Genomic DNA, 25,368 nt, shown 5'->3' with positions numbered 1-25,368 from the left:
TTCGTTGGAAGCGAAACGCGTTATGGCGGCTGGCTGGCTGAGAAATAAAGCACTCTGAGTGAAGCACAGAATTCGGGTCTGCTTTTCGTCATTTACTACTAAGGCAGGAGCCTTGTCTTTGGTGGCGAGTTACTTGCATATAAACACAAATATGTATATATATATATATATATATATATATATATATATATATATATATGTATATATATATATATATATATATATATGTGTGTGTGTTTATATAAGTATATATTTATATATAGTATCAAGAATTAGTGGAGTTTATGTAATTTACATTATATAAATATTATATTTATGTAATTTACATTATATTGTAATACTATATTATTTAGGATTTACTTCTTTAAAATATATATATATATATATATATATATATATATATATATATATATATATATATATATATATATTTTTTAACAAAACAATATTTTTGTATGTTTTTGGACTATATTAATGTAAAACAATATTTTATTTCCGATACTTTTGTACTGACCATTAATTTGGTAAACAATATTTTTGACAACGATATTTGTTAAAACAATATTGTTTACCTTGATATTGTGCCAGTGATTCTCTTAATTGATATCGCCTGTTGCTCATGTTCACCTGTAGCTGTTTTTTACCAATTTGCAACCTGTGCCAGTTTCTCCTAAAATCCTCTTTTGTACTTCAAGTTGGCCAAAATATATGTACGGTTAACTATTCATTAGTGGGAATACCTGGGTTGTGGTCAGAATAGTTTTGATTCAGGAAGGAATACCTTCCAGCACAAAAACTATCCTTTGAGGCAAATTTCCTCTTAGCGGCAGAATACAGTACACATGCAAAGAGGAAAAAGTGTGGAGAAATAAAGATATTTCTCCTCGGGTAGGCCCACTATTTTTAGCACACACCCATGCTTACAAGGCATTCGGAAATATGATTTTGCATCAAAATGCATGAGTGGATCCACTGGATCGCCCATGCTCCACTCAAGTAACGCCTACCAGATGGAACGTAATGCAAGGCAGTGCTATGCGTTTTTTTGTTTTTTTGCAAACCCATGCAAATCGGGCTTTGTAAATCCCAAAATAGATTTCACGCTGGGGCTGTGCAAAAAAACGTGATGCAACTCATGCAAAGTATTAGTAAATATGGTCCTGCGTTTATACAAAGGCACGGGTGCAGTGTAGGGGTCAGCCCAGATACCTTGCTATATGCTCCTTCAGAAGCCCATGATATGTTTTTAAAGTATTATACATTAGGAAAAATACAAACAAATCATGAGATTCAATCCTGTGACGACACTGAAACTGTTTCCTTTTCACCCACAGGCCATTTCCTTCTACTCAACTCGACAGACAACATTGACAGCACCATTATGAGCCCTTGGATTTGGAGCAGGGATGAGCGCTGCACAGTGGAAGTGGCTGTCTGGCACCAGCAAAAAGGAGAGTACGTGGTGCGACTGCTGCCCGGCAACAGAACCAGCCACAAAATCCTGTCCACAGCAGGCCAGAGGCATAATGGGTAAGTTATCTGTTTTCATATTTTCTGTTCCTTGATTTTTTGGAAGCCACTGCAAAATCAGTAACATTTTGGAAGCTCTTCCAAGGATCCTCCATGGTTACCCTGCTTTTGAGGTTTGGGATGGACATTGGATCACATTTTTGACCCTCAAATCTAAAGTATCCACAGTACTTTTTTTATTGAATGGGTAAAATAGTGGATGCACCCCAAGCATATTGCGCATTGTACAGTAGCGCTTGTGAGGCGCTTCATACCTCCGTCCAGGCAAAAAAGCAATTCTAAGTGACTGAATACGTGGGTGTGGGTGAATGGATGAATGATGTTATAGAACTAAAGATTGGGAAACATAGGGCCAGATCTACAAACCTTTTGTGCTGGGTTTCCATCACAAACGGGATACAAACCTGCACAAAATATTTTTTGTTGGATTTACTTTCCAGCACATGACTTGTTTTGCGGTGGAAAATTGCCTGCAAGTAACGCAACGCAGCACCAAGCCATTGGGAAGGAGCCATTAAAAAGGAGAAATACTTTTCTTTCTTCTAACTTTTCCCACTTTACATGTGTGCTGCACTATACAACACACATCCGAAGTGGGAAACCTTTTCAAAATTAGTCTAGAAGTAAAGCCTGATTACGCGTTCGGTGGTCTTACTGCCGTACTGCCAACCAGGCAGTCCCAAGAAAACCCCCGTCATATTACGATGTCACCGCTGGTCACGCGGCAGTGTTTCTGACTGTGGTGAAGGTTTTTTTATTTGTGTTGATTCATGTGTGTATATTTTGACTGCAAAAGTGTTGAATGTACACATATGCATTGCATGTGAAAAATACCTACTGCAAGTACTTTCCCATTGCTCGATTCTGGACCATATGTCCCTTGTCCAGTCAATGGGTAAAAAAGGACCTACCTGTATTTCGGCACTAACAGTGTTGTTTTCTTCGGGGACAAGATGCTGCTGTGAAGCGGGGACCTGGAGGAAGGGATCCACGTGGGAGACTGAAGGGAAGAAAAGGAAATGGGTGAGAGTGCACCCCAATTCCTTTGATTCCGCCGACTAGAAGCAGGCAGTCTTCCCGCCAGTCAGCTCACCGGAAACCTAACTCGTAATTCGGACAGCGATGAATTTCTCTGTACCGCCGTCTGCAGCAATCTACGAATGGTTGTCGATGTAGGCGGTGCTCTGGTGGTCTATTATTGTGCAAAATGACAATATCATAATAGGCCTGTTTGGAATGCCTGGTCGGCGGGCGTTGAGTCCGACGCTACGCTGGTCCCAAGACCGCCAAAGTCATAATCAGACCCACAGTATTTTGTGCTGGAAGGCGCCCCTTACAGTACAAAACCTATACTGGACTCATGTAGACACCAATGCACTATGGAGCAAAAGTGTGTGCATGGTGCTTGGTGAACTGATTGTACAGCAGTGTGAGGGAGAAAGCAGGATAGTGCCATATCTCCGAAGATATGGTACTTTCCTGCCCTCCCCCAGTGCAGCACATGAACTTTGGCTGCTGCGCTGCGTTGTTTGGTAAACCTGGGCTATCGTTAACCTCATCCGTGCGGTGCAGATTTACCGCCGGTGCTGGGCTCTAATGAAAACGGGCGTGGTCATGACAGAACGGTTCCGTCATGAGCACAGCCCGACCGATGCTCATGACGGAACCGTTCCGTCATGAGAATTGAAAGGTAAGCTTGGAAAGTTGTGTTTTTTTATGTAGAACAGCTAGGAGGCGGAATGTGGAGCAATTCAAATAAAAGAAAAAAAAGAGTAAAAATATTGGAAGCAAGGTAAAAAAGAAAACAATTCAAACCTAATAGCCAACACTGGGTGACTGTGAGGCATAAGATAAGGCAAAGAGACTTCAAGATCCCCCTATAGAAGAAAGCACCTATGTAAAAACATTGATGGCTTGTCCATCAATATTTTTATATTTGTCTAATAACATCTAAATATTCTCAACACCTGTAAAAAAAACAAAGAGCATTTTCGCCAAGGTTAAGAGAATGAAATTAGAAATTTCGACAGGATATGCATCTCACAGCATATCAGTGCGAGGAACAGGCGTGAAGACGAAACCGTCAATGCCAGGGGACCTGATGAATGCATGAGCCACACAGCTCGACTGTAGGTTCTCCAATAGAGACTCGGAGGGCCAGAGCTGGGATTGTCAGTGAGGTCTTTAGTACTCATTAACACGGTAGCAGTGGCGTAACGAAACTTGAGGGGGTCCCCCTGCAAAGTACATGGAGGGAGCCCCTCCCCCCAGACCCTGTCGGGAGCACTCAGGCTAGGTGTCTGCGCACAGTGCCGGAGGGAGCCCTCCCACACTGTGGGGGCTGCAGAGGCTAACGTTATGCCACTGCACAGCAGGTGGTTTGAGCACATGGAGCACCTATTACCCGAGCCATCTGCACGTGCACATTCCGCGTGCATTCCGCGTACAATCACAAGTGGCACGACTTGTGAGATACCTTTTGAAAATTGCAAATCAGCCCTCATTAAAGGATTTACTACCCAGTGTACTGAAGGATTACGCATGCATGGGTGAATCTTCTGCCAGGTGTGTGAACTGGACCAGGATAGACACTGAGAAACCACACAAAACCCATGTAAAAGCCTTTTTGTGTGCATCCCAAATTGGAGGGGGTGTAGGAACAGTTAAAATCCAAAAGTACCACTGTACTAATGCGTGGGAATGTTTGCAATCTCAGTTGTTCACTATGACCAAATGTGTTTGTGAATCTGATTTCACTAAAAGCAACTGGAATCTCATAACTCTTTGCAAGAAGTACTGTTGGAAAGCTTCAGATGGCGATTTAGTGTTTTTGCAACCTCTGTAAATTCGTAGGTTTTGTAAATGACCGTGTAAACGTAAGGTTACTGAATAATTGTCTAATGATGTCCGTGCGGGGCATTAAGTGGGGCAGGTCCTGCCAGGACTCAGTACCAGCAGTAACATAAAAGGACCTTTTCAGGCCTCCTATTCAGTTTGCCTGCTGACAGAAATAGTTGCATCATTCAAAAATGCTGCATAGAAATTACCAACAATCAGTCTTGGCAAGCATGCTTTCTGCTTTAAGGGAAGGCAGGCATTTGTCCAACTCCCTCATTCTTCACTTCTGTGAAGCGTTTTTTAAAGGGCAAGATATGCTTTCCCTGGCAGGTCCCTGTGATCTACAATCAGTTGTTCTAAAATGGTGCAAGAAGAGGAAAATGTTTACACTTGTCTCCCCGGAAGCAATGAAGGAAACCTGTATGATACACCCTGTTAGATCTGTGTGTGCTTATCGTTGTGTAAGTGTGGGTGTGCATGGCTGTCTCTCCATTGGCCCCTTTAAGGGGCACAACATTTTGTGTGAGGCAGGCAGAGGGTGCATGTGAAGAAGTGCTGCAGACTGTCCCAAGCCCCCACAAGCTGCTGAGGGGACTTTCAACAGAAGTGCAGAACAGCTTGTTGCTTTTGAAGATAGTCTGCCCTGTACTCGACCCAATTCATTAATAATAAAAAGTGACATCGGCTACATTGTTTGTTACCTCATTTTGAAGACCCAATTCCAGAGACACCCTGTGAGGGATCATGCCATATCTCCAGAGGGATAGCAAATGCTGGTCTCCAACAAAAGTCAATGATGTATTCCTTTGTAAGGAGCACACCTCGATTGTGTTGTCCGATAGTCTGGTTTTTGGGATATTTTTAAAATACCCTCCTACCTATGCAATTTCCATTTGGTTTGGGGTGGCTTAGGACACTCCCTTAATAACACAAGGCATGTCTCTTGTAAAGGATTCCTAGTTGTGCTCGTTTGGCCACGCCCCTTTCAGGGAACCCGCGCCTTTGAAAGCACTGAGTACATGTGGCACAGTGAACCACTCATTGTCCATGCTGTAATGTTGGCATTCACCAATGACACGCTGACTTCCGATTGTACTTGAAAGGGTATTTATTAATGATAAATCGTGGTTGTTTGAGGAGCGCCGGCCGGCGCTGCCGTCTCTCTCCTGTGCTCGGCGCGCAATCCAACCTGCGCGCGCATCGCCGCCAACATGGCCACTGCACGTCACGTCTACGTGACGTGCATCAACTAGTGCGCACACTACATATCTCCCCCTTTTACCAAACTTTACTGAGTCACTTACAGTTCAGTGTCCAATTCGAAGTCTCGAAATCTGGAGGGCCTTACCACCTGCCTTCCACTCCTTGTAACCCTGACGGGGTTCTCCGGAGTCCCTTGGCTCTGCATCTCGGTGCCTTCCGCTCCTTCACTCATAGCCCCACCTTCATTCATGCTTCTCTCCAGCCTGTCCATCTCGGTTCCTCGACTTCCGCTCGCTTCTTCACCTTCTCGTACCGTCCCGGCGCTTACTCCACCTTGCTGCTCACTTGCACCTTGTCTCCTCTCCACATTCGAATCGTCCATGTCTTCCCATTCCGTTCCAGGTTGTTCCCAGCTCAAGACCTTGTTGCACCTGGCCATGCGGTCCTGGGACCACACATTTCCATCACTCAGCGGGGCTGCTCGATCATACACCTCCTTAACTTGCAAGGGTTTGCTATATTTACTGTCTCCTTTCTTCTGCAGAGTGGCTAGTTTTACTCTTACCCACTCCCCTTTCTCCAGACCTGTTCTTTTCACATTCCTTCGTTTGTTGTAATGGTTGGTGTAGATGGTTTGTGCCCTTTCTAAGTTGGCCCGTACCACTGCGGGGGACCACTCACTGGTGATAACCTTCTCCTTCCAAATCCTGTTATCATGTGTGAAGGGTTCTCGCCCTCTCAATATCTGGAACAGGCTGTACCCCGTGCCAGTGGGGGTGATTCTGTAAGCCCACACCATATTCTCTAGTGCTTTCTCCCAGTCTTTGTTACAGGTGATTGCGGCTTGTATGGCTCCCATCACCACCCTATTAAACCGTTCCACTAAGCCATTTCCGGCTGGATGGTAGATCGCCGTGTGTTTGATGGTGATGCCATTCCTTTGCATAAATTTGCTCCACTTTTCCGACGTGAACTGGGGTCCGTTATCGCTCAGAATGGACTTGGGGATTCCTTCCCTTGTAAAGGTCTCTGACAGGAACTTTAAGATGTTCTCTGTGTCCATAGTCTCATCCACCCTTAGCTCGGCCACTTGGAGTATCGATCCATTAGAACACACACATACTTTTGTGTGCCCTGGTCATCTAAGACAGGTCCTAAAATGTCTATAGATAGCTCTTCCCACGGGTTCGAGGGGGGGTTGAACTTTCCTAACGCTGGTCGCAGGGGTTTTAGGGTCTTGTCCGCTCCTTGGCACTGTGGACACTCTCTGACATGCCTTTCTGCCCTTATGTCCATGCCTGGCCACCAGTAGTTTTGTTTGGCTCTTGCCTTCAGTTTTCCTATGCCTAAGTGGCCCTCATGTAGCAGGTCCAATAGCTTGGTGATGAGGTTCCTTGGGGGGATCACTTTGTCTCCTCTGTAAGTGAACACTCCTTTGTCTCCTAGCGACAGTTCTTCCCTTACTTCGTAGTATGGCTTCATACTCGCACTCACATGTCTTTTGTCTGGCCAGCCTTGTACGATGTGCGTCTTCACTTCCTTCATCTTTGTGTCCTCCTCGTATGCCTCTGCCCATTCCTGATGGCTGATTAGTTTCTCCTGGTCTTCTACGAGAGCTACCAATTCCCCTTTGCCTGCAGGGTCTTCCTCCCCTGGCTCCATGGCGGCTGCTCTACTCAGGTAGTCGGCCACTCGGTTCCTGTTCCCGGGGATGTACTCCACATCATACCTGAACTCGAGTAATTTCAGGGTCATTTTGGATATCCTGGGAGTGGCACTGGCATGTCCGCTTGATGTTAGCACTTTCACCAGCGGCTTGTGATCTGTCTTGAGTAGGAATCGGGTGCCCCATAGGAATTGCCGGAATCTCGTCATGGCCCATACCACCGCCAGCATCTCCTTTTCAATCACGCTGTACTTGCTCTCGGTATCCGTCAGTGCCCTGGATGCGAAGCTGATCGTCTCCATTTCTCCTCTTCCTCGATCCTGCATGAGTACAGCCCCCAGGCCCTTGTCACTGGCGTCGGTAGTGAGCACTGTGGCGCCCTGTGGGTCATATCCTTTAAGCGGCACAGCTCCCGTGACGTCCTTCTTGATTGTTTCAAACTCGGATTGGGTTTCCGGTGTCCACTGGAACGCTGTGCTCTCCCTGGTCAGCAGTCTCATGTGATGGGTCTTTGAAGCAAAGTGTACCACAAACTTGCTGTAGTACTCCGCCATCCCCAAGAACGACCTGACCTCTTCCTTGTTCTTGGGGGGCGGCGCTTCTGCGATTGCTTTGACGTTTTCTGTCTTTGGTGTGATGCCCCGCACTCCTATTTCATGGCCCAGATACGTCACCGATTCCAGGCCCAATCGGCACTTTGTCCACTCTGCCGTGAGGCCTTTACTCTCCAATGTCTGTAGTACTCTTCCGAGCTTCTGATCGTGGTCCAGTCTGTCGCGTCCCATCACCAGAATGTCGTCCTGGAAATATTGGACGCCTTTTATGTCTCTGAACAGCTGGTGCATCATTTTCTGAAATACTGCGGCCGCAGAGGCCAGCCCAAACGGCATGCGGCAGAACTGGTAGCACCCGAACGGGGTGATGAAGGATGTGAGGCTCTTGCTGTCCGGGTGAAGTGCTATTTGGTGGTAGGCTGAGGTCAAGTCGACTGTGGAGCACCACCTAATTCCCCTGGTCCTTGCCAGCATCTCCTCAATCCTTGGAAGGGGAAATTTCTCTACGACAATGTTCTTGTTCAGTTCTCTCAAGTCCACACAGAGCCTGACCTTCCCATTGGGCTTCATGACCACCACCGAGGGCGCCAGCCATTCGGCGCAGGTGATCGGTTCAATTATACCTCTTCTCTCCAACTCTTGGAGTTCCGTCTGGACTGCCTCTCTTACCGCTATGGGCACATTTCTCGCCTTGTGGGCTACAGGGATGGCTCCTTCCTTGAGCACGATCTTGTGTTGGAATTTCTCCATCCTTCCTACTGTGCCTCTGAACACCTTTGGGTAGTTCTCCTTCCATTTATTCAAGTCAGGCCACACCTCTGGTTCTGTGAGTAATATTTGCTCCTTCCCTCCTGGGTCCAATTTGATTCCTAGATCGCCCTGGTCTAGCCACCCCAATACGGAAGGTCCCCTCTCTGCTATGTACAGCTTGCACCATGCTGACCGGCCCCTGAATTCGAACATCAAGCGTCGGAATCCCGCCATTGGGATGCGATCACCATTGTACGTGACCGGTCGAATGTCTAGTTTCTCCAATTCTGGGCCCAACTTTGGTCTGAACATTTCATCCCACACAGCCCGCTGAACTATGGTGTAGGGAGAGCCTGTGTCTGCCACAACGCTGATGGTAATTCCACCCATTGACATTTCCAGTACGGGTTTGGTTGACCTCTTCCCTTCCACGCACAGTACCTGGTCGTATATGCATAGAACGGTGACCACGTCCTCCTCTGCAGCTTCCTCCTGGTCTTCTTCGCCTTGGTCGACACATTTCACTACGCCCTTGGATAGCTTCTTCCGGCACACTTTCTCATAGTGGCCTATGATACCACAGTGCAGGCACTTGGCCCGGAACGCCGGACATCTTCTGTCGTGTGCTTCGTGGGACCAACTTCCACACCTATAGCACGTTTTCTTACTGTCATTGTTTGCCTGCTTCCCTTGTGGACCTGAATTCCCTTGCCATCTGTTGGTTCATCTGGGTACAGGATTCTTGCCTCTCTGGTCTTTGCGGTGTTCCTCCTCCTGTATCCTGTTCACCATGCTTGGGGTTGCTATGTCTTTCTTGGTCGCGTCGGCGCACCTCCGTGCAAGTTCTGCTCTCTTGACGATGACCATGACATCTTTGAGTGTGGTGTCGCCACTTGCCCATAACTTGTCCTGTACGTTCGTGCTAGTAGTGTGCATTACTATCTGGTCCTTGATAAACTCGTCTTCCCAAAGTGCGTACCTGCACGTGGCCGCCAGCTTCCTCAAGGCCGCTACATATTCTTCTATGGACTCTCCCGCTCGTTGTTTCCTCTGCTGGAAATTGAATCTGTCGACCGACACACAGATTGTGGGTCGATAACGTTCATCTAGGGCATATACGTCGTCATCGGTACTGTCTCTCTGCTTGGGCACCAGGCTCTTGTAAATCCTGAGTCCCTCCGGTCCCAAGTTCAATAACAGAATGCGTTTTTTCCTTTGTGGGGTGAATTTTTCCTCATTCTCGTCCTCCAGGACCCCTATGAAGTTACCTATATATTCTTTCCAGTCCTCCCACTTCATCAGTGGATCCCCAGGTTTCGGTAGAAATTGCACTGGTGCAATTGCATAGCCTGCTGGTGTACTCATTTTCACCTCCCTGGTTGCTGTTGCTTTGACTACTTTGCTGGTGGGACTCCCTGGGGTGCTGTCCTTCACTTCTGTGTTGGTGTCCTCCTGGGGACTTACAGTGCTAGTCCCCACCTCCTCCTCTTTGGTAGCCAGCGCTGTTACTCCCTGACGCGGTGTCGCGGGAAATGTGCGCGCTAGGCCTATCTGCTGTGGGGCGTCTGTGCTGCCTCTCTGACCTCTTCGCCGCCTCTGTGGGTGGCTGTGGCTCTGCCACGCTCCTCAAACTCGTCGTACCTTTGGTGTGTCCTGCCGTGCCCCCATGAGCCGTCGGGTAAGCTGGGCAGTACGGGGCAGCTCTGTGCCAAGATCTGGGTGGACTGGAGGCTGCCTTCCCTGTTGCTGCCCACGTGGAGGGTCCGTGTTTTTTTTCCGTGTTGACTGGCTGGTACCTCCCGACCTCGTCGCCACTGTAATGTTGGTATTCACCAATGACACGCTGACTTCCGATTGTACTTGAAAGGGTATTTATTAATGATAACTCGTGGTTGTTTGAGGAGCGCCGTCCGGCGCTGCCGTCTCTCTCCTGTGCTCGGCGCGCAATCCAACCTGTGTGCGCATCGCCGCCAACATGGCCGCCGCACGTCACGTCTACGTGACGTGCATCAACTAGTGCGCACACTACACATGCTTTATTGGTATTCCCATACCTAAAATTGCTCAAATGTAGAGCTCAATTTGAAACACTAAGAGAAAAGAATGAACCTTTTCAGTTTCTATTGTGAAACGCGGAGTTGTTGAGCTCTGAGAGCAGTGGGTCTGAGAATCATTGAGTTGGCGAACTGCTTGTGCCCCCATTACACCGAGTTTATATGTGGTGAACCTGCGCCTTTTTCCGCATTCTGGTACTATTTTTCTGCTTTTGCCATCTTCCATGCCGTAAATATCATGTTATTCGAAAGGGGTTTTGCGCCACACTGCTTTGACGAAAAAGTAGAAATGTACATCATTCTGGCTTTTCTGTCACTTCTTCTTAAGTATTGAAATGATGCTGGCAAGCGGTCAATAATAAGGAGAGAAGGCATTTTGAGACTTTTTTCTGGATATGTTAACGAGCATACGCCATGGGGAAAACCTACTACTTGTTTTTCACTGCCACAGTCAGCTCTCTCTTTGATGATGTCGCTGCTGCCATGAAGCCGGCTGGCAGCCAAGCAGAGATGCTTTTGAGAATAAACATATGAGTCTGGTGTTGGAGTGGTCCACTGCTACAAACAAACATGATCAATGCCAGAATCTTTATGATGAAAATCATGCAAATGGCTGCTTACTCAGGGCTTGATTACAAGTCTGTAGGTAAGCGGACCGCCAGACTAGCGGCGGTGTGGCGGTCTCGCAACTGCCTTATTACAGTTAGGGTGGTCAGACCACGATTGCCACGGGAAACATAGTTTACAACACACACATACAACGCGTGTCATTACAACAAATGTTTTACAGCGTGAAATCCATTACAACACGTCATTACATTGCATAATCCATTGCAACGCATTCCCCAAAGTCACGCCCCAGCGAAGTTAGAATAGTTCTTGCGCAGTAATGGATCATGCGTTGTAATAACACACGTTCTAACGCATGCGTTGTGAAGTGTCATATTCGATTGCTGCAGTGTAGAGGCAGTAATATGCTTGGCGGGACCGCCGCGGTCCCATCAAGCATATTGCAAGTTTCCTCTCCGCCACGGTTTTCATGGCGATTCCTCCTCTATGAAAACCTTGACAGAGAGGAAACAAAGGGAACCCTACAAGGGCCCCAGATGCTTCAGGCCTTGTGGATGCACACAGGGGGGCACAACATGTGTCCCCCTGTGTGCTTGCATACCAGTTACTGACGGCATGGACATTGGTGTTCCCATTTCAGTGCCCATTTTTAGAGGCACCGCTGTGGGAACGCCAAAAGAAAGCCAGCTAGACAGGTGGCATCACCTAATGTGGCGCGCAACCCAACCACGGATTTAGGGGTGGAGCAGCGGGGCAGACGCGGCGCTGCACCGCCAAACTCCTAATCAGGCCCTCAGTGTCGATCACATTAAATACCCGAGGTTCTACTCATTTGGAATTAGAGTGTAACACGAGTGAGTGTGACCGGACATATTCTATCAATGATAGTCTGATGGGTCCTTTGAGGAATCTCTTCCAATGGCCCTTCAAGATACTGAAAACTACATTCAGAAAGGAAAGGTATCCAGTCCAGGGCAGATTCAGAGCTAGTGACGCTGCAGACCAAAAGAGATTGACTAGATTCACCCTGCCTTGGGCACAATAAAATACAGCAGAGTAGAGTCTGATGCCAGTCTTGGGGTTAAGTAGCTAGTTAATACCTACTGCCCTCGTGGTGCTGGCATTTTTAGGCAGCAGCTTCTTCTTAAAAGGTTTTTGTGGTTAACACTTTTAAAGGGGCCATGCAGCAGGTTGGACGTGCCTATTGGGCAATCTGGCAGTGCCCAAGGGGCTGCTCTGACAGGTCACTGCGTGGAACTTTTTTTTTAGCAGTTTGGGGGCCTGGTTTATGGCCGGTTGGGCCGGTTTTAGGTTATGTTTGCTATTGTATGCAACAAGGGGCTTGCAGCCTGCCCATTGCTTAACATTTGTTGGATTTATTGTCACTCTTATTTGCTGCTGCCTGCTGCCTTCTAATTGGCCAGCGCATGCTGGGGACACTTTCTCTTCTTTCGTCTGGTGCATGGACTAAGTACTGATTGCTTCAGCTTGATTGCAGTTCTTCCACTGATCCCACTGTGACTGAGATACCTCTTTTATTTTTCTTCCTCCCTGTCGTTCTTGCTGAACCTCTTGCCATTTGTAGCTATTTTTTACTATGCCACACACACTTCAAAGAACCTCTTTTTTCATTTGAAATGGATGTTATTGTGACAACATATGTTACCTGCTTCAAAATGTATGTTCACTAAGACATGTGCATGAGCTCAATTGCTTTCTTTATGTGATGGAATTTTTAATCAAATATCATGCTTATAATCACATGAGTTGTGCAGAGACCTAACAAGCATTGGCAAAGCCAATAGGTCTCACCTATGAGACTATTGACTCTGCCATTACCTTTTGTTCATGCTGTACAGCATGGGCATTGCTGACTATAGCAATGATTTGTAGCCATGCTGTATAGCAGCGTGGCTGCTGTGCAGTATGCCCTAAAATAATAATAAAAAAAGACTATGATGAAAAGACTATGATGCATCCAGAACTAATGTGCTTTAAAAAACGCATTAGCCCTGGCTGCCTCAAAGCACTTTTAAAAATAAATGTTATAGTCACACTGCAAAGCTTCTGTGCTACTGTACAGCATGGCTACAAAACATTGCCAAAGCCAATAGCTTTCATACACGAGACTCATTGCGACTTATTGAGACTTAAAGCGTGCTATTGTTTATTTCCCTGATGTTACCATCAGCATTTCCTCCAGCTAGCACAAATGCATTCAGTCTTCGTCCCTTGCAAAATACCTATATAGCGTGACTTTGAAAGTTCAAAACTGACCTGATTTGCAAATGTGTGCCACTTTTTAAGCTATCTCGCTTGCTAATGGGGACTACTTTTATTTTGGTGCCTATATCTCAAAACCCCAAACATCTTCAAACAAACAAACATTCCAGAACGCCTGTTGTTGGTGATAGTTAGAGATACAGGATTTGGCAGAGAACTGTATTTTTTCTCCACAAAGGATGCCCCTTCAAAGATGAAGGTTTCACTAGATGCATTTTAATTTCCTTATTTCCTTACAAACTGCTTCCTTAGCATGAGGGTTGTTTGTCTGCTGTGTGATTGTATATCTTTGAAACAGACAATTTAGTGAAAATATAAAAATTAGCCATTCACCTTGTCCCCAACAATTCATGTGCAGTGCAACCAATGTTATGAGATTTGTTGATAAAATGCCCAGGAAGAGCATGTTTTCAATTTCCTACACTCATAGGCACATTCGATAATTAAGGACAAATGACATACTATGAACTCGAAAGCAGGTGTGTGAAAGCAAAAGACACGAATGAATGCTAATGTTTGTACTATTTGGACTAGGGAAACCAGTCTAGGGTTACTAGACTGGTTCAGAGATGACCTGGTTTGGTAATTTGGCTGGACTGTTCCTTTGGAGCAGGACCGATTCTGATTTGCATATGGCTTGGTCTAATCTGAGGTGGCATGGTGGGTAAAAGAAAGATGGGTTAGAATGCTTCTCTTAGCAATTGTCATTCACTAGACAAACTGCAAGCATTCTACACTTCACCTTTTTTACCTTTTGTGTGTTTGATGTAATGCTCCAAAGGGCCATGGGTATGGCAGACGTGGGTCAATTGGCCACTGCACCACTGGAGCCAAGCTACATCCAACTGAAGATGCCCAAACAGGCCGAAACCTGTTGTGGATTTCTTATGTTCTGTTTTAGAGAGGAGCTGGCTTGGCAGTTCATGCTGGACCATTTCTATTGAAGCAGGACCTAGACTGATTTGCATATGGCTGGATCTAAACAGAGGGTGCATGGTGGGCAAAAGAAATTATGGGAATGCAATCCCAAGCGATTGGCAGTGGTTAGACTATTGGTGTGTATTCAACAAGGACACCCTGAGGTTATGGATACAATGGTTCCTAGGTCAGGGAAAGCAGAATTTATGACAAAAAACAACCTAGGCAACTAATATTTAACAATGTAGTATACAGAAGGACAATTGGCTACACATTATTATAAAAGTATATGTTTTTATTATAGATTGTTAAACATATGAAAAAGCATAAATAAAAACAGGGGGACAATAAACACAATTGGAGTCATACAATATCAATAAAAATCCATACGTTATTAACATTTCATGTACACAAGATATAGAAAACTTAAAACAATTATTATAAGTGGCGGAATGAGTCTCTACGCGCGTTTCGGCGAACCAGCACCTTCTTCTGGAGTTAGCCACACAAAGCTAAATAGAAAATGAAAAAACACCGAAAGTTGATAGATAATTGGTTTATTGCCAGGGTATTTTCTAGGTTGATGAAGGATTGTAGAACCTGTTTCGATACAGCTTTTCAATGCAATTCCCGCCAGCCGGAAAATCGTCGTAAAGTAATCGTTTTTTGATTATTTGGTTGTGTCTTCTTCTGTGTAACAAATTTATCTTTGGATATAAGAAAAACGTTCCAAGATTTCTGAGCAGTGAATGTATGGCGGCTGATTTAAAAGATCTCCCTGCCCGAGGATTTCGGCAGACTCTCTCACGGAACCTACAATCAAGTCGCACCGTTTCCGACGTCCCGCCGCCGGACTTTTTCGAGCCCTGCCGAACATCTTCAGGCAGGGAGACCCTTTTTAACCATTAATAGAAAGAGCTCTGCCGACACACTCGGGCAGGGAGATCTTTTAAATAAGACGTTTTATATCCACTGTTTATAAAGAGCTCTGCCGAAATCCTCGGGCAGGGAGATCTTTTAAATCAGCCGCCATACATTCACTGCTCAGAAATCTTGGAACGTTTTTCTTATATCCAAAGATAAATTTGTTACACAGAAGAAGACGCAACCAAATAATCAAAAAACGATTACTTTACGACGATTTTCCGGCTGGCGGGAATTGCATTGAAAAGCTGTATCGAAACAGGTTCTACAATCCTTCATCAACCTAGAAAATACCCTGGCATTAAACCAATTATCTATCAACTTTCGGTGTTTTTTCATTTTCTATTTAGCTTTGTGTGGCTAACTCCAGAAGAAGGCGCTGGTTCGCCGAAACGCGCATAGAGACTCATTCCGCCACTTATAATAATTGTTTTAAGTTTTCTATATCTTGTTTACATGAAATGTTAATAACGTATGGATTTTTATTGATATTGTATGACTCCAATTGTGTTTATTGTCCCCCTGTTTTTATTTATGCTTTTTCATATGTTTAACAATCTATAATAAAAACATATACTTTTATAATAATGTGTAGCCAATTGTCCTTCTGTATACTACATTGTTAAATATTAGTTGCCTAGGTTCTTTTTTGTCATAAAAAAAAGTGGTTAGACTATTTGCAAGCATTCCCCAATAACCTTTTGTCTGCTATTTGAACCAGTGGCCAAAAGGGATATTATTTTCCGAGTTCAAATGCAAACATTGGAAATAGAATAGGAAACATTTGAGGGAAATTGGCATGCTGTGATGAACATGTTTATCAATTATCAGGGAGATCTGGTTTGATTTTGTGTAAGGATACAGTAGTTAGTAGGCGTCTATTATATATATATAGTGTTTGCGTTGTGTTTGCTGCTTGGGAAGCTTTTCTAATTCTTAACCAAATCTGCTTTCCTATTAAGATGCGCCAAGTTGCGTCTAAATCGGTCTCCCAGGCTAATTCTGTAACTGTTTTTGCTCTATTATTAAAGACATTATGTAAGTGTGAGTAGATGATAGAAGCTTTTGGATTTGAGTGGGGGAGATGAGCAAAATTAGTGTTTGGTGATTGGATTGGTGGGATGTCAGAACTGAAGTGGGTATAAGCGCTGAAGACATTGTCTTGTAAGAGTCGGAATTTATTGTGAAATGAGGGTGGAAAACTGAAAGATTTATGAGCGTGTGCAAATTAGATAAGGGAATCTTGAATAAATAGGTCATTAACCCTTATGAATCCCCCTGTCCTCCAGGTTTTCCAATAAATAGGTTTATTGTTAATTTTGTATATTTATTGTGCTAAATATTTTCCTAGGAAGCATATTCGATGATTGAAAAAGAAAGTAATTTGAACATGACAATATTAGATTTACTACTGGCAGTTGCCTTCCAGCAAATAACAAGAAACTGGAAAAATCTCACTCAATTGTAATTCAAAGTGCGGTGGTATCCAGTATGCCACAATCATAGATTAGATACTGCTTATATACACCTCATATCATTAGTTTTAGAAAGGAAAGAAATGCGGACTCCAATTACAGACTTTCGAGATCAACATGCACAACCTTTGTTTGCCCTCCTACCTCATACTTCAACCTCCCTGACTTTCCGTCTATTATAATATTAAGTGAATGAATGAATGAATTAAATAATTTTTTTATAGCGCATGGCTACCCGGAGGCATCCCAGCGCTTGCAGCTACACACGGAAAGGCCAGAAGTGGAAGTTAGTTTGTAGGAAATAGCCAAGTTTTCATTTTCTTACGGAAAGAAAGATAGTTGGGCTCCTGTCGAAGAAGGGGGGGAGAGAGTTCCACAACCTTGAGGTGTTGTAAGAGAAGAGACGACCCCCCGTACGAGCCTTATTGATTCTGCTGACTTGTGCCAGGTTCTGGTCATTCGAACGAAGGTTTCTGGAGGCTTTATGTGTTTTAATCAAGTTGGCCAGGATGGGGGGGCCTTTGCCCTGAAGGTTTTTATGGGCAATGCAGAGGGCTTTGAAGTGTACCCGTTCTTTTATGGGTAACCAGTGGAGTGATCTCAGCGCTGGCTTAGCTGAGGAGCGGTGGTTAGTGCTCGTCAGCAATCTAGTGCTCGTTCTGCACCACCTGTAGTTTATGGATTACAGAAATCGGGGCTCCCAGATAGAGCGCATTACCATAATCCAGCCTCGACAAGTTCATGGCTTGGACCAGGATTTTTTTGGCTCTATCAGGAAGTTGAGGGAGGATTTTTCGTATGGATTCAAGTAAGCCAAAGCAGGTGGCCGCGGTTTTTCTGGCTTGTAATTTAAATGTAAGATCGTCATCAAGCCAGAAGCCAAGGCTCTTGATCACGTTTTTTGGGGTCAGGCTAGCACCCATAGAGGGGGGCCATAGCGTGGGGGAGTTGAAGGAATATGATCACATCACCCCCCATCCTGATGTAAACCTTGCCTACCTGCATAGTCTTCAAAACAAGATGCCTCATTTACAAAGCTAGCACGATAAGCACCTCCACTTATTTAGCAGACCAGCACACCATCTCTGGTGTATCCTGGCACACACAAACAGCCAGGACATCATTAGACTGCAGACTAAGAAATGTAAAAAAAAAGAAAAAAGAAGATAGCAGATCTTTTCTATCTATGCACCCAGGACAACATCCCCATATGCATCAGGACCGCCTCCTCGCTGTTCCAATTTAGGAAAGAGTTGAACACTCACCTCATTTGCATCACAATTCATTAACCATTGACAACCCAGCCTCCTCTCCTCTAACTTGTTGACTTTATGCTTGTTTTGGACTTTGTACAGTGCCCTGATGCCTTTAGGCTAGATTTGCGCTATAAAATTACCATTACATAGATACATAAAATGCTTAGAGGATTTTGCAAGATGGAAGCCTCTGTTTTGTACAAGTAAATGCACAATGATTTGCCTTGACTCCACTTGGCAATGAGATGTTATTTGTGAAGCAAAGTTAAGTCGAAGTGGAATCCTCTTATGCAATGAGTATGTCAACTTTGTCAAATAAAAATTGAGAAATTGAGCCAGAATGATCAAGTAAGTTCAACTTGAGGATCCCTGTATATATTTTAGTAAGTTGGATTCTCGGAGGACCCTGAAGAGCACCTCAAGTCTTTGTTTGACAGAAGATTTAAAAGGGGGAATTGTGAGATCTTGAAATATGTGTCTAAGAAATACATCTAGTCTGGTGCCTTGTCTTGTTGGATTGGATAGTGCCTGTGTAAACATATCTAAAGAAGGGAAAATGGTCTTTGTCTCACTCTCATTAATTAAACAACAGGGGGTGGTGATGGACAGAGTTTCTGAATTAAGCAGAATACTCTTACCCAGTCAAGAGATCAGGGCTTAATCCAACACCGTTTTTTAGCTCACTGCACCATCCCAGGTCAGAACCTGGCTATATGCAAATTAGTCTGTCCCTGGCCCAGTGCATCATGGGAACAGGGCAAACCAAACTACCAAGCCAATTCTTTCACTGGGAAGGAAACAAGCTACCGGGGACCGGTTTCTGGCATTTCAGCCCTCTTCGGCCCGGCTTGCTTGAATCCTGATGGTGCAATGAGCAAGGGACTCACGTCTGAGTATACCCTTCCACGCTTATGGTGGACAAAATAATTAAACAACAGGGGGTGGTGATGGACAGAGTTTCTGAATTAAGCAGAATACGCTCACCCAGTCAAGAGATCAGGGCTTAATCCAACACCGTTTTTTAGCTCACTGCACCATCCCAGCTCAGAACCTGGCTATATGCAAATTAGTCTGTCCCTGGCCCAGTGCATCATGGGAACAGGGCAAACCAAACTACCAAGCCAATTCTTTCACTGGGAAGGAAACAAGCTACCGGGGACCGGTTTCTGGCATTCCAGCCCTCTTCGGCCCGGCTTGCTTGAATCCTGATGGTGCAATGAGCAAGGGACTCACATCTGAGTATACCCTTCCACGCTTGTGGTGGACAAAATAATTAAACAACAGGGGGTGGTGATGGACAGAGTTTCTGAATTAAGCAGAATACTCTCACCCAGTCAAGAGATCAGGGCTTAATCCAACACCGTTTTTTAGCTCACTGCACCATCCCAGCTCAGAACCTGGCTATATGCAAATTAGTCTGTCCCTGGCCCAGTGCATCATGGGAACAGGGCAAACCAAACTACCAAGCCAATTCTTTCACTGGGAAGGAAACAAGCTACCGGGGACCGGTTTCTGGCATTTCAGCCCTCTTCGGCCCGGCTTGCTTGAATCCTGATGGTGCAATGAGCAAGGGACTCACGTCTGAGTATACCCTTCCATGCTTGTGGTGGACAAAATAATTAAACAACAGGGGGTGGTGATGGACAGAGTATCTGAATTAAGCAGAATACTCTCACCCAGTCAAGAGATCAGGGCTGAATCCAACACCGTTTTTTAGCTCACTGCACCATCCCAGCTCAGAACCTGGCTATATGCAAATTAGTCTGTCCCTGGCCCAGTGCATCATGGGAACAGGGCAAACCAAACTACCAAGCCAATTCTTTCACTGGGAAGGAAACAAGCTACCGGGGACCGGTTTCTGGCATTTCAGCCCTCTTCGGCCCGGCTTGCTTGAATCCTGATGGTGCAATGAGCAAGGGACTCACGTCTGAGTATACCCTTCCACGCTTATGGTGGACAAAATAATTAAACAACAGGGGGTGGTGATGGACAGAGTTTCTGAATTAAGCAGAATACTCTCACCCAGTCAAGAGATCAGGGCTTAATCCAACACCGTTTTTTAGCTCACTGCACCATCCCAGCTCAGAACCTGGCTATATGCAAATTAGTCTGTCCCTGGCCCAGTGCATCATGGGAACAGGGCAAACCAAACTACCAAGCCAATTCTTTCACTGGGAAGGAAACAAGCTACCGGGGACCGGTTTATGGCATTTCAGCCCTCTTCGGCCCGGCTTGCTTGAATCCTGATGGTGCAATGAGCAAGGGACTCACGTCTGAGTATACCCTTCCACGCTTATGGTGGACAAAATAATTAAACAACAGGGGTTGGTGATGGACAGAGTTTCTGAATTAAGCAGAATACTCTCACCCAGTCAAGAGATCAGGGCTTAATCCAACACCGTTTTTTAGCTCACTGCACCATCCCAGCTCAGAACCTGGCTATATGCAAATTAGTCTGTCCCTGGCCCAGTGCATCATGGGAACAGGGCAAACCAAACTACCAAGCTAATTCTTTCACTGGGAAGGAAACAAGCTACCGGGGACCGGTTTCTGGCATTTCAGCCCTCTTCGGCCCGGCTTGCTTGAATCCTGATGGTGCAATGAGCAAGGGACTCACGTCTGAGTATACCCTTCCACGCTTATGGTGGACAAAATAATTAAACAACAGGGGGTGGTGATGGACAGAGTTTCTGAATTAAGCAGAATACTCTCACCCAGTCAAGAGATCAGGGCTTAATCCAACACCGTTTTTTAGCTCACTGCACAATCCCAGCTCAGAACCTGGCTATATGCAAACTAGTCTGTCCCTGGCCCAGTGCATCATGGGAACAGGGCAAACCAAACTACCAAGCCAATTCTTTCACTGGGAAGGAAACAAGCTACCGGGGACCGGTTTCTGGCATTTCAGCCCTCTTCGGCCCGGCTTGCTTGAATCCTGATGGTGCAATGAGCAAGGGACTCACGTCTGAGTATACCCTTCCACGCTTATGGTGGACAAAATAATTAAACAACAGGGGGTGGTGATGGACAGAGTTTCTGAATTAAGCAGAATACTCTCACCCAGTCAAGAGATCAGGGCTTAATCCAACACCGTTTTTTAGCTCACTGCACCATCCCAGCTCAGAACCTGGCTATATGCAAATTAGTCTGTCCCTGGCCCAGTGCATCATGGGAACAGGGCAAACCAAACTACCAAGCCAATTCTTTCACTGGGAAGGAAACAAGCTACCGGGGACCGGTTTCTGGCATTTCAGCCCTCTTCGGCCCGGCTTGCTTGAATCCTGATGGTGCAATGAGCAAGGTACTCACGTCTGAGTATACCCTTCCACGCTTATGGTGGACAAAATAATTAAACAACAGGGGGTGGTGATGGACAGAGTTTCTGAACTAAGCAGAATACTCTCACCCAGTCAAGAGATCAGGGCTTAATCCAACACCGTTTTTTAGCTCACTGCACCATCCCAGCTCAGAACCTGGCTATATGCAAATTAGTCTGCCCCTGGCCCAGTGCATCATGGGAACAGGGCAAACCAAACTACCAAGCCAATTCTTTCACTGGGAAGGAAACAAGCTACCGGGGACCGGTTTCTGGCATTTCAGCCCTCTTCGGCCCGGCTTGCTTGAATCCTGATGGTGCAATGAGCAAGGGACTCACGTCTGAGTATACCCTTCCACGCTTATGGTGGACAAAATAATTAAACAACAGGGGGTGGTGATGGACAGAGTTTCTGAATTAAGCAGAATACTCTCACCCCCTGTTGTTTAATCACTCTCATTAATGGCTAGATAAAGATGTTTAACCCTGCCCTATATGCACTGGGACTGTCTCTTTGAAATCATCGTCTCTTTTTCTACCCTCTTAGTCCTGTTTCCCACATTCCCTTGCCTTGCAGTTTCCACAGTCCCTACCTCCACAGTTGACAGCCCTGTAGTCCTCTGATCAGTCTACAATCCCATGGACAGTAATTCACCAGGAGAAGCAGGAGAGGCATCACATATCTGACCCCTAATGATAGCACAAGTTTGAACACGTATGACGTCTTAGACCTTCCAAAGCCTCATCTTTACTGAAAGTAAGCAGGGTGTTTAAGGCTATGTTTACTTTCTGTTTCTGGACCTTTCCCTTACAGCCGCTGAGACCACGGGCAAGAAGGGCTATGCAGAGACATGAAAGGGGAAGTCCAGTGTTACATTTGCTACACTTGGCTACCCTTAACCGATATCCATCCACAGTCCATTTTCTGGTTTTTGCCCAGACTTCCTAGCAAACTGCACTCCCACAGTACCCTCATTTTTCCCAACAGTTCTCCTAACACCTCTTTAGTCTTCCTTTTCCTCATATATAGTTTGAACCCTTTATTGTGACTTTGGCAATTGTACTGATGGTGCTGTCCACATCCACTTCCAGCGCATAATGGGCATTGTGAATTTACTGTGGCTCCAGCCTCTTCCACACAGTTCCTGAGGTTGAAGTCCATTTGTGCTATTTTGAAAGTGGTAAGTGAATTTTGTAGGGTGTGGTATTAGCCTGTTTTTATTTGTGATGGACAGGTAGATCTATGTGTCATCACCTTTCGAGTGGTAGAGAAGTTATTCAATACTGATAGATTCCGACATTGAATAGCAGAAGAGTAATTCTAGTAGAGCCCTCCATGGTACCTGACAGGCATAAAACAGAAAGGGTCCAAATTGCATTTAATATGTCAAATTGGAAAATAAGGAGACAACTCAAGAGAGGGTGAGCAGACAGTGCTAAATAAACAGTTTGAACACCGCACTTAGGTCAAAAAGCATCCAAAGACATAAGTTGTAATCATTCATAGTTTTCAGGGTGTCACTGAAACTGCAGAGTGTTGTTTGTGTTGATGGCTGTTGTTTAGTGGAGCAAGCATTTTTGGAGTATTGAGGTGTGTTTTCTGATGAACTACTCAGTTTATTTCTTAGATATTGGATATGGAAGGGAGGTTGGTGGTAAAACTGTTGTTGCTGATGAATTGCAGGATGTACAGTCTTTATTGAGCAGAGGGTTGATGATGGCTAATTTGAGCAGAACTCAATTCCTGTGTGTTGCATTTCTACAGGTTATAAATTCTGGTGGTTAGCCAGCTAAGGCCTGAGGAAGCTAGTGATGAAGGTGACAGGAGCATGTAGTCAGTGGTATGTATGTCTAAGGCTTAATAGGTGAGAGTGTGGAGCTCTAAATGTCTGACTATGAGTAGCCGTGGCTGTAGCTGATAGCGGTGGTTGAATTGCGTAATGGTGCTCCATGTTCTATAGCGTATCAGGTAGACAGTCTGGTATCGACTTCTGATTGTGGCTGTGTAAATGTGAATATAGTTATGGATGAAATGACCTGTAAAGGATTCTAGGTTGCAGCTAACCCTCTGGTGGTTGCCTATCTATGTATGCTATGAATTTACTGGGAGTGGGGACCTTGCTCAGAAGGGATGCACAAACACACATTAATCATAGACCTTTAGCTGTGGACTAGATTAAGGCTATTAAGTGGGGAAGCAGGTCTTGCAGGCTCTAAACACTGGCACATTACCCTGATTCCAGATTGAGACCTCACCAAAATGGTCTCCAAGTGGACTTTTCAAGAACCCATTCAGGTCATCCCAAGAGTAGAATTCATCAAAAGCTGTCTCACTAGGTTCTTGTGGCCCAAACTATTTGGGAACAGATATCAGTGGGGAAAAGCCTACTCCTTTAGCTAACCGAGGTGTAGAGTGGAGTTCCTTCCAGCAATTGCCCATGCTCGAACATTTATGAGTTACAGTAGTGTTACCTATACACTTGAAACATTTTGCACAGTTGTACAATTACCCTGAATCCTGTATCTCTTCAATCATCTTTTTATTCTATCATTCTCAAGTGTGTGTTATAATGCAGGACCCTCTCTTTAACCAGACATGCACTGAAGTGAACTACGGGGCAAATTTACTAACATTTCATGCAACGCAGCACAGCAAGGCAACTTGTGGCAATGCGTAAAAGGGAGTTACAAACATATGACACATTTCTGCTGCCTTCCTGAACACCCTACCTTCCTGTACACTGTCCCTGGCAACTCAGGCACCCGTATGCCATGATGCAAAGGTTCCTGCATTATAGGCAGAATTCGTTTTGGGCTAGAAGGAACACCTTCCTGGAAAAAAACAATTCATAAATGCATTTTTCTTTTTCAATGCATTATGCAGAATGCATCATGCGTAGCAAATGGAAGTAACAAGAAGAAATAAAGATATTTCTCCTCGTTATGACTGGGACTCAGCAGCGTACCATTTTGACGTATTCACAGAATTAAAACTTTTTGTAAATCTGGGAATGTGCCAGAATCCATGGGTGAATGTGTGGGAACACCCACACTCCATCCATGGAAGGCCTTCCTGCCGCAAGGTAACGCGAAGCAGCAAAGTGAGCTGCCTTGCATTGCCTTAGATTCATTAAGCCACGGAGAGCCTTTGCATGGCTTAGTAAATTCACCGTAAGGGCTTGGGGGGCCTTGTGCCGCCATACGTGATGCAAGGTCTACCTCCAAAGCCCTTAGTAAATCTGGCCCTGAATCTTTTATTTTAAAATGTATTCAAGTGAGGGTTCCATCTTTTAGTTTCTCTGCTTCATATGATTGCATTTTGCTTCATTATTGATTCACCTTACTCGGAAGTCTCGTGCTCAGCCTGGTACATCACAAGCCGGATACTTTAAAGAAGCTGCTGTTCCGCCCTTGCGTCATGTAGTGGGCCCTTATCTGGGCTTGAGTTCTCAGAAGAGAACACTCACAGTCCTTTCCAGACCGCCCACCCATGATTTAAAAAGCACCAGAAATACATTCCATTTTCTTTCCAATTACAGTTCAGAAAATTGTTTCAATCTTTGAAGGGCAGAATCCATACTGGATGAGTAAGAATCATCTTCTAAACACATCTGCATAATTGGCAGACAATCAAGTGTGTCTCATTGCAAAACTATAGGTGTCAGCACTTGTGGTAATGCAGACGTTCCATGAATAAGGCGCTATTGAAAATAAAGGTGATGTTTACATGGAATGAGAACTGGGGGGCATATTATCAAGGAGGTTTATCTCCGCTTTTTTGGTTTTAAAAGCCAAGAAAGCGGAGATAAAATTATCTCCCTATTACCTAGCTGTCGCTAACACCAGTTAGCGACAGCTAGTAGGAGATAGCGACCATCTTGGGCCCCACTTTGCATGTCAGTGATATTTATCACTATTGACATGCAAAGTGGGCGTGCCAAGATGTTAGCGACTGGAAACAGTCGCTAACATCGCTATCTCCTATTACCAACTTTTGGAGATATTCGCGCTAAGTGCGAATATCTCCAAAA

General features: G+C 45.1%; 1 protein-coding gene across 1 annotated transcript in view; it reads left to right on the top strand.

The window, feature by feature from the left end:
* The window catches only part of ALK (ALK receptor tyrosine kinase), a 2,610,699-nt gene that overhangs the window by 1,022,042 nt on the left and 1,563,289 nt on the right, over positions 1 to 25,368 (top strand). The window contains exon 5 of the mRNA XM_086925973.1: positions 1,335 to 1,530. Coding sequence (XP_086782099.1) covers positions 1,335 to 1,530 — 196 coding nt within the window. The remainder of the gene's footprint in view (positions 1 to 1,334; positions 1,531 to 25,368) is intronic.

This window comes from Lissotriton vulgaris, chromosome 6, assembly GCF_964263255.1.
Source record: "Lissotriton vulgaris chromosome 6, aLisVul1.2, whole genome shotgun sequence".
In the NCBI taxonomy this organism is placed as follows: Eukaryota; Metazoa; Chordata; class Amphibia; order Caudata; family Salamandridae; genus Lissotriton; species Lissotriton vulgaris.
Note: the sequence above shows the minus strand (reverse complement) of the source record. Positions and strands in the feature narration are given on the sequence as shown.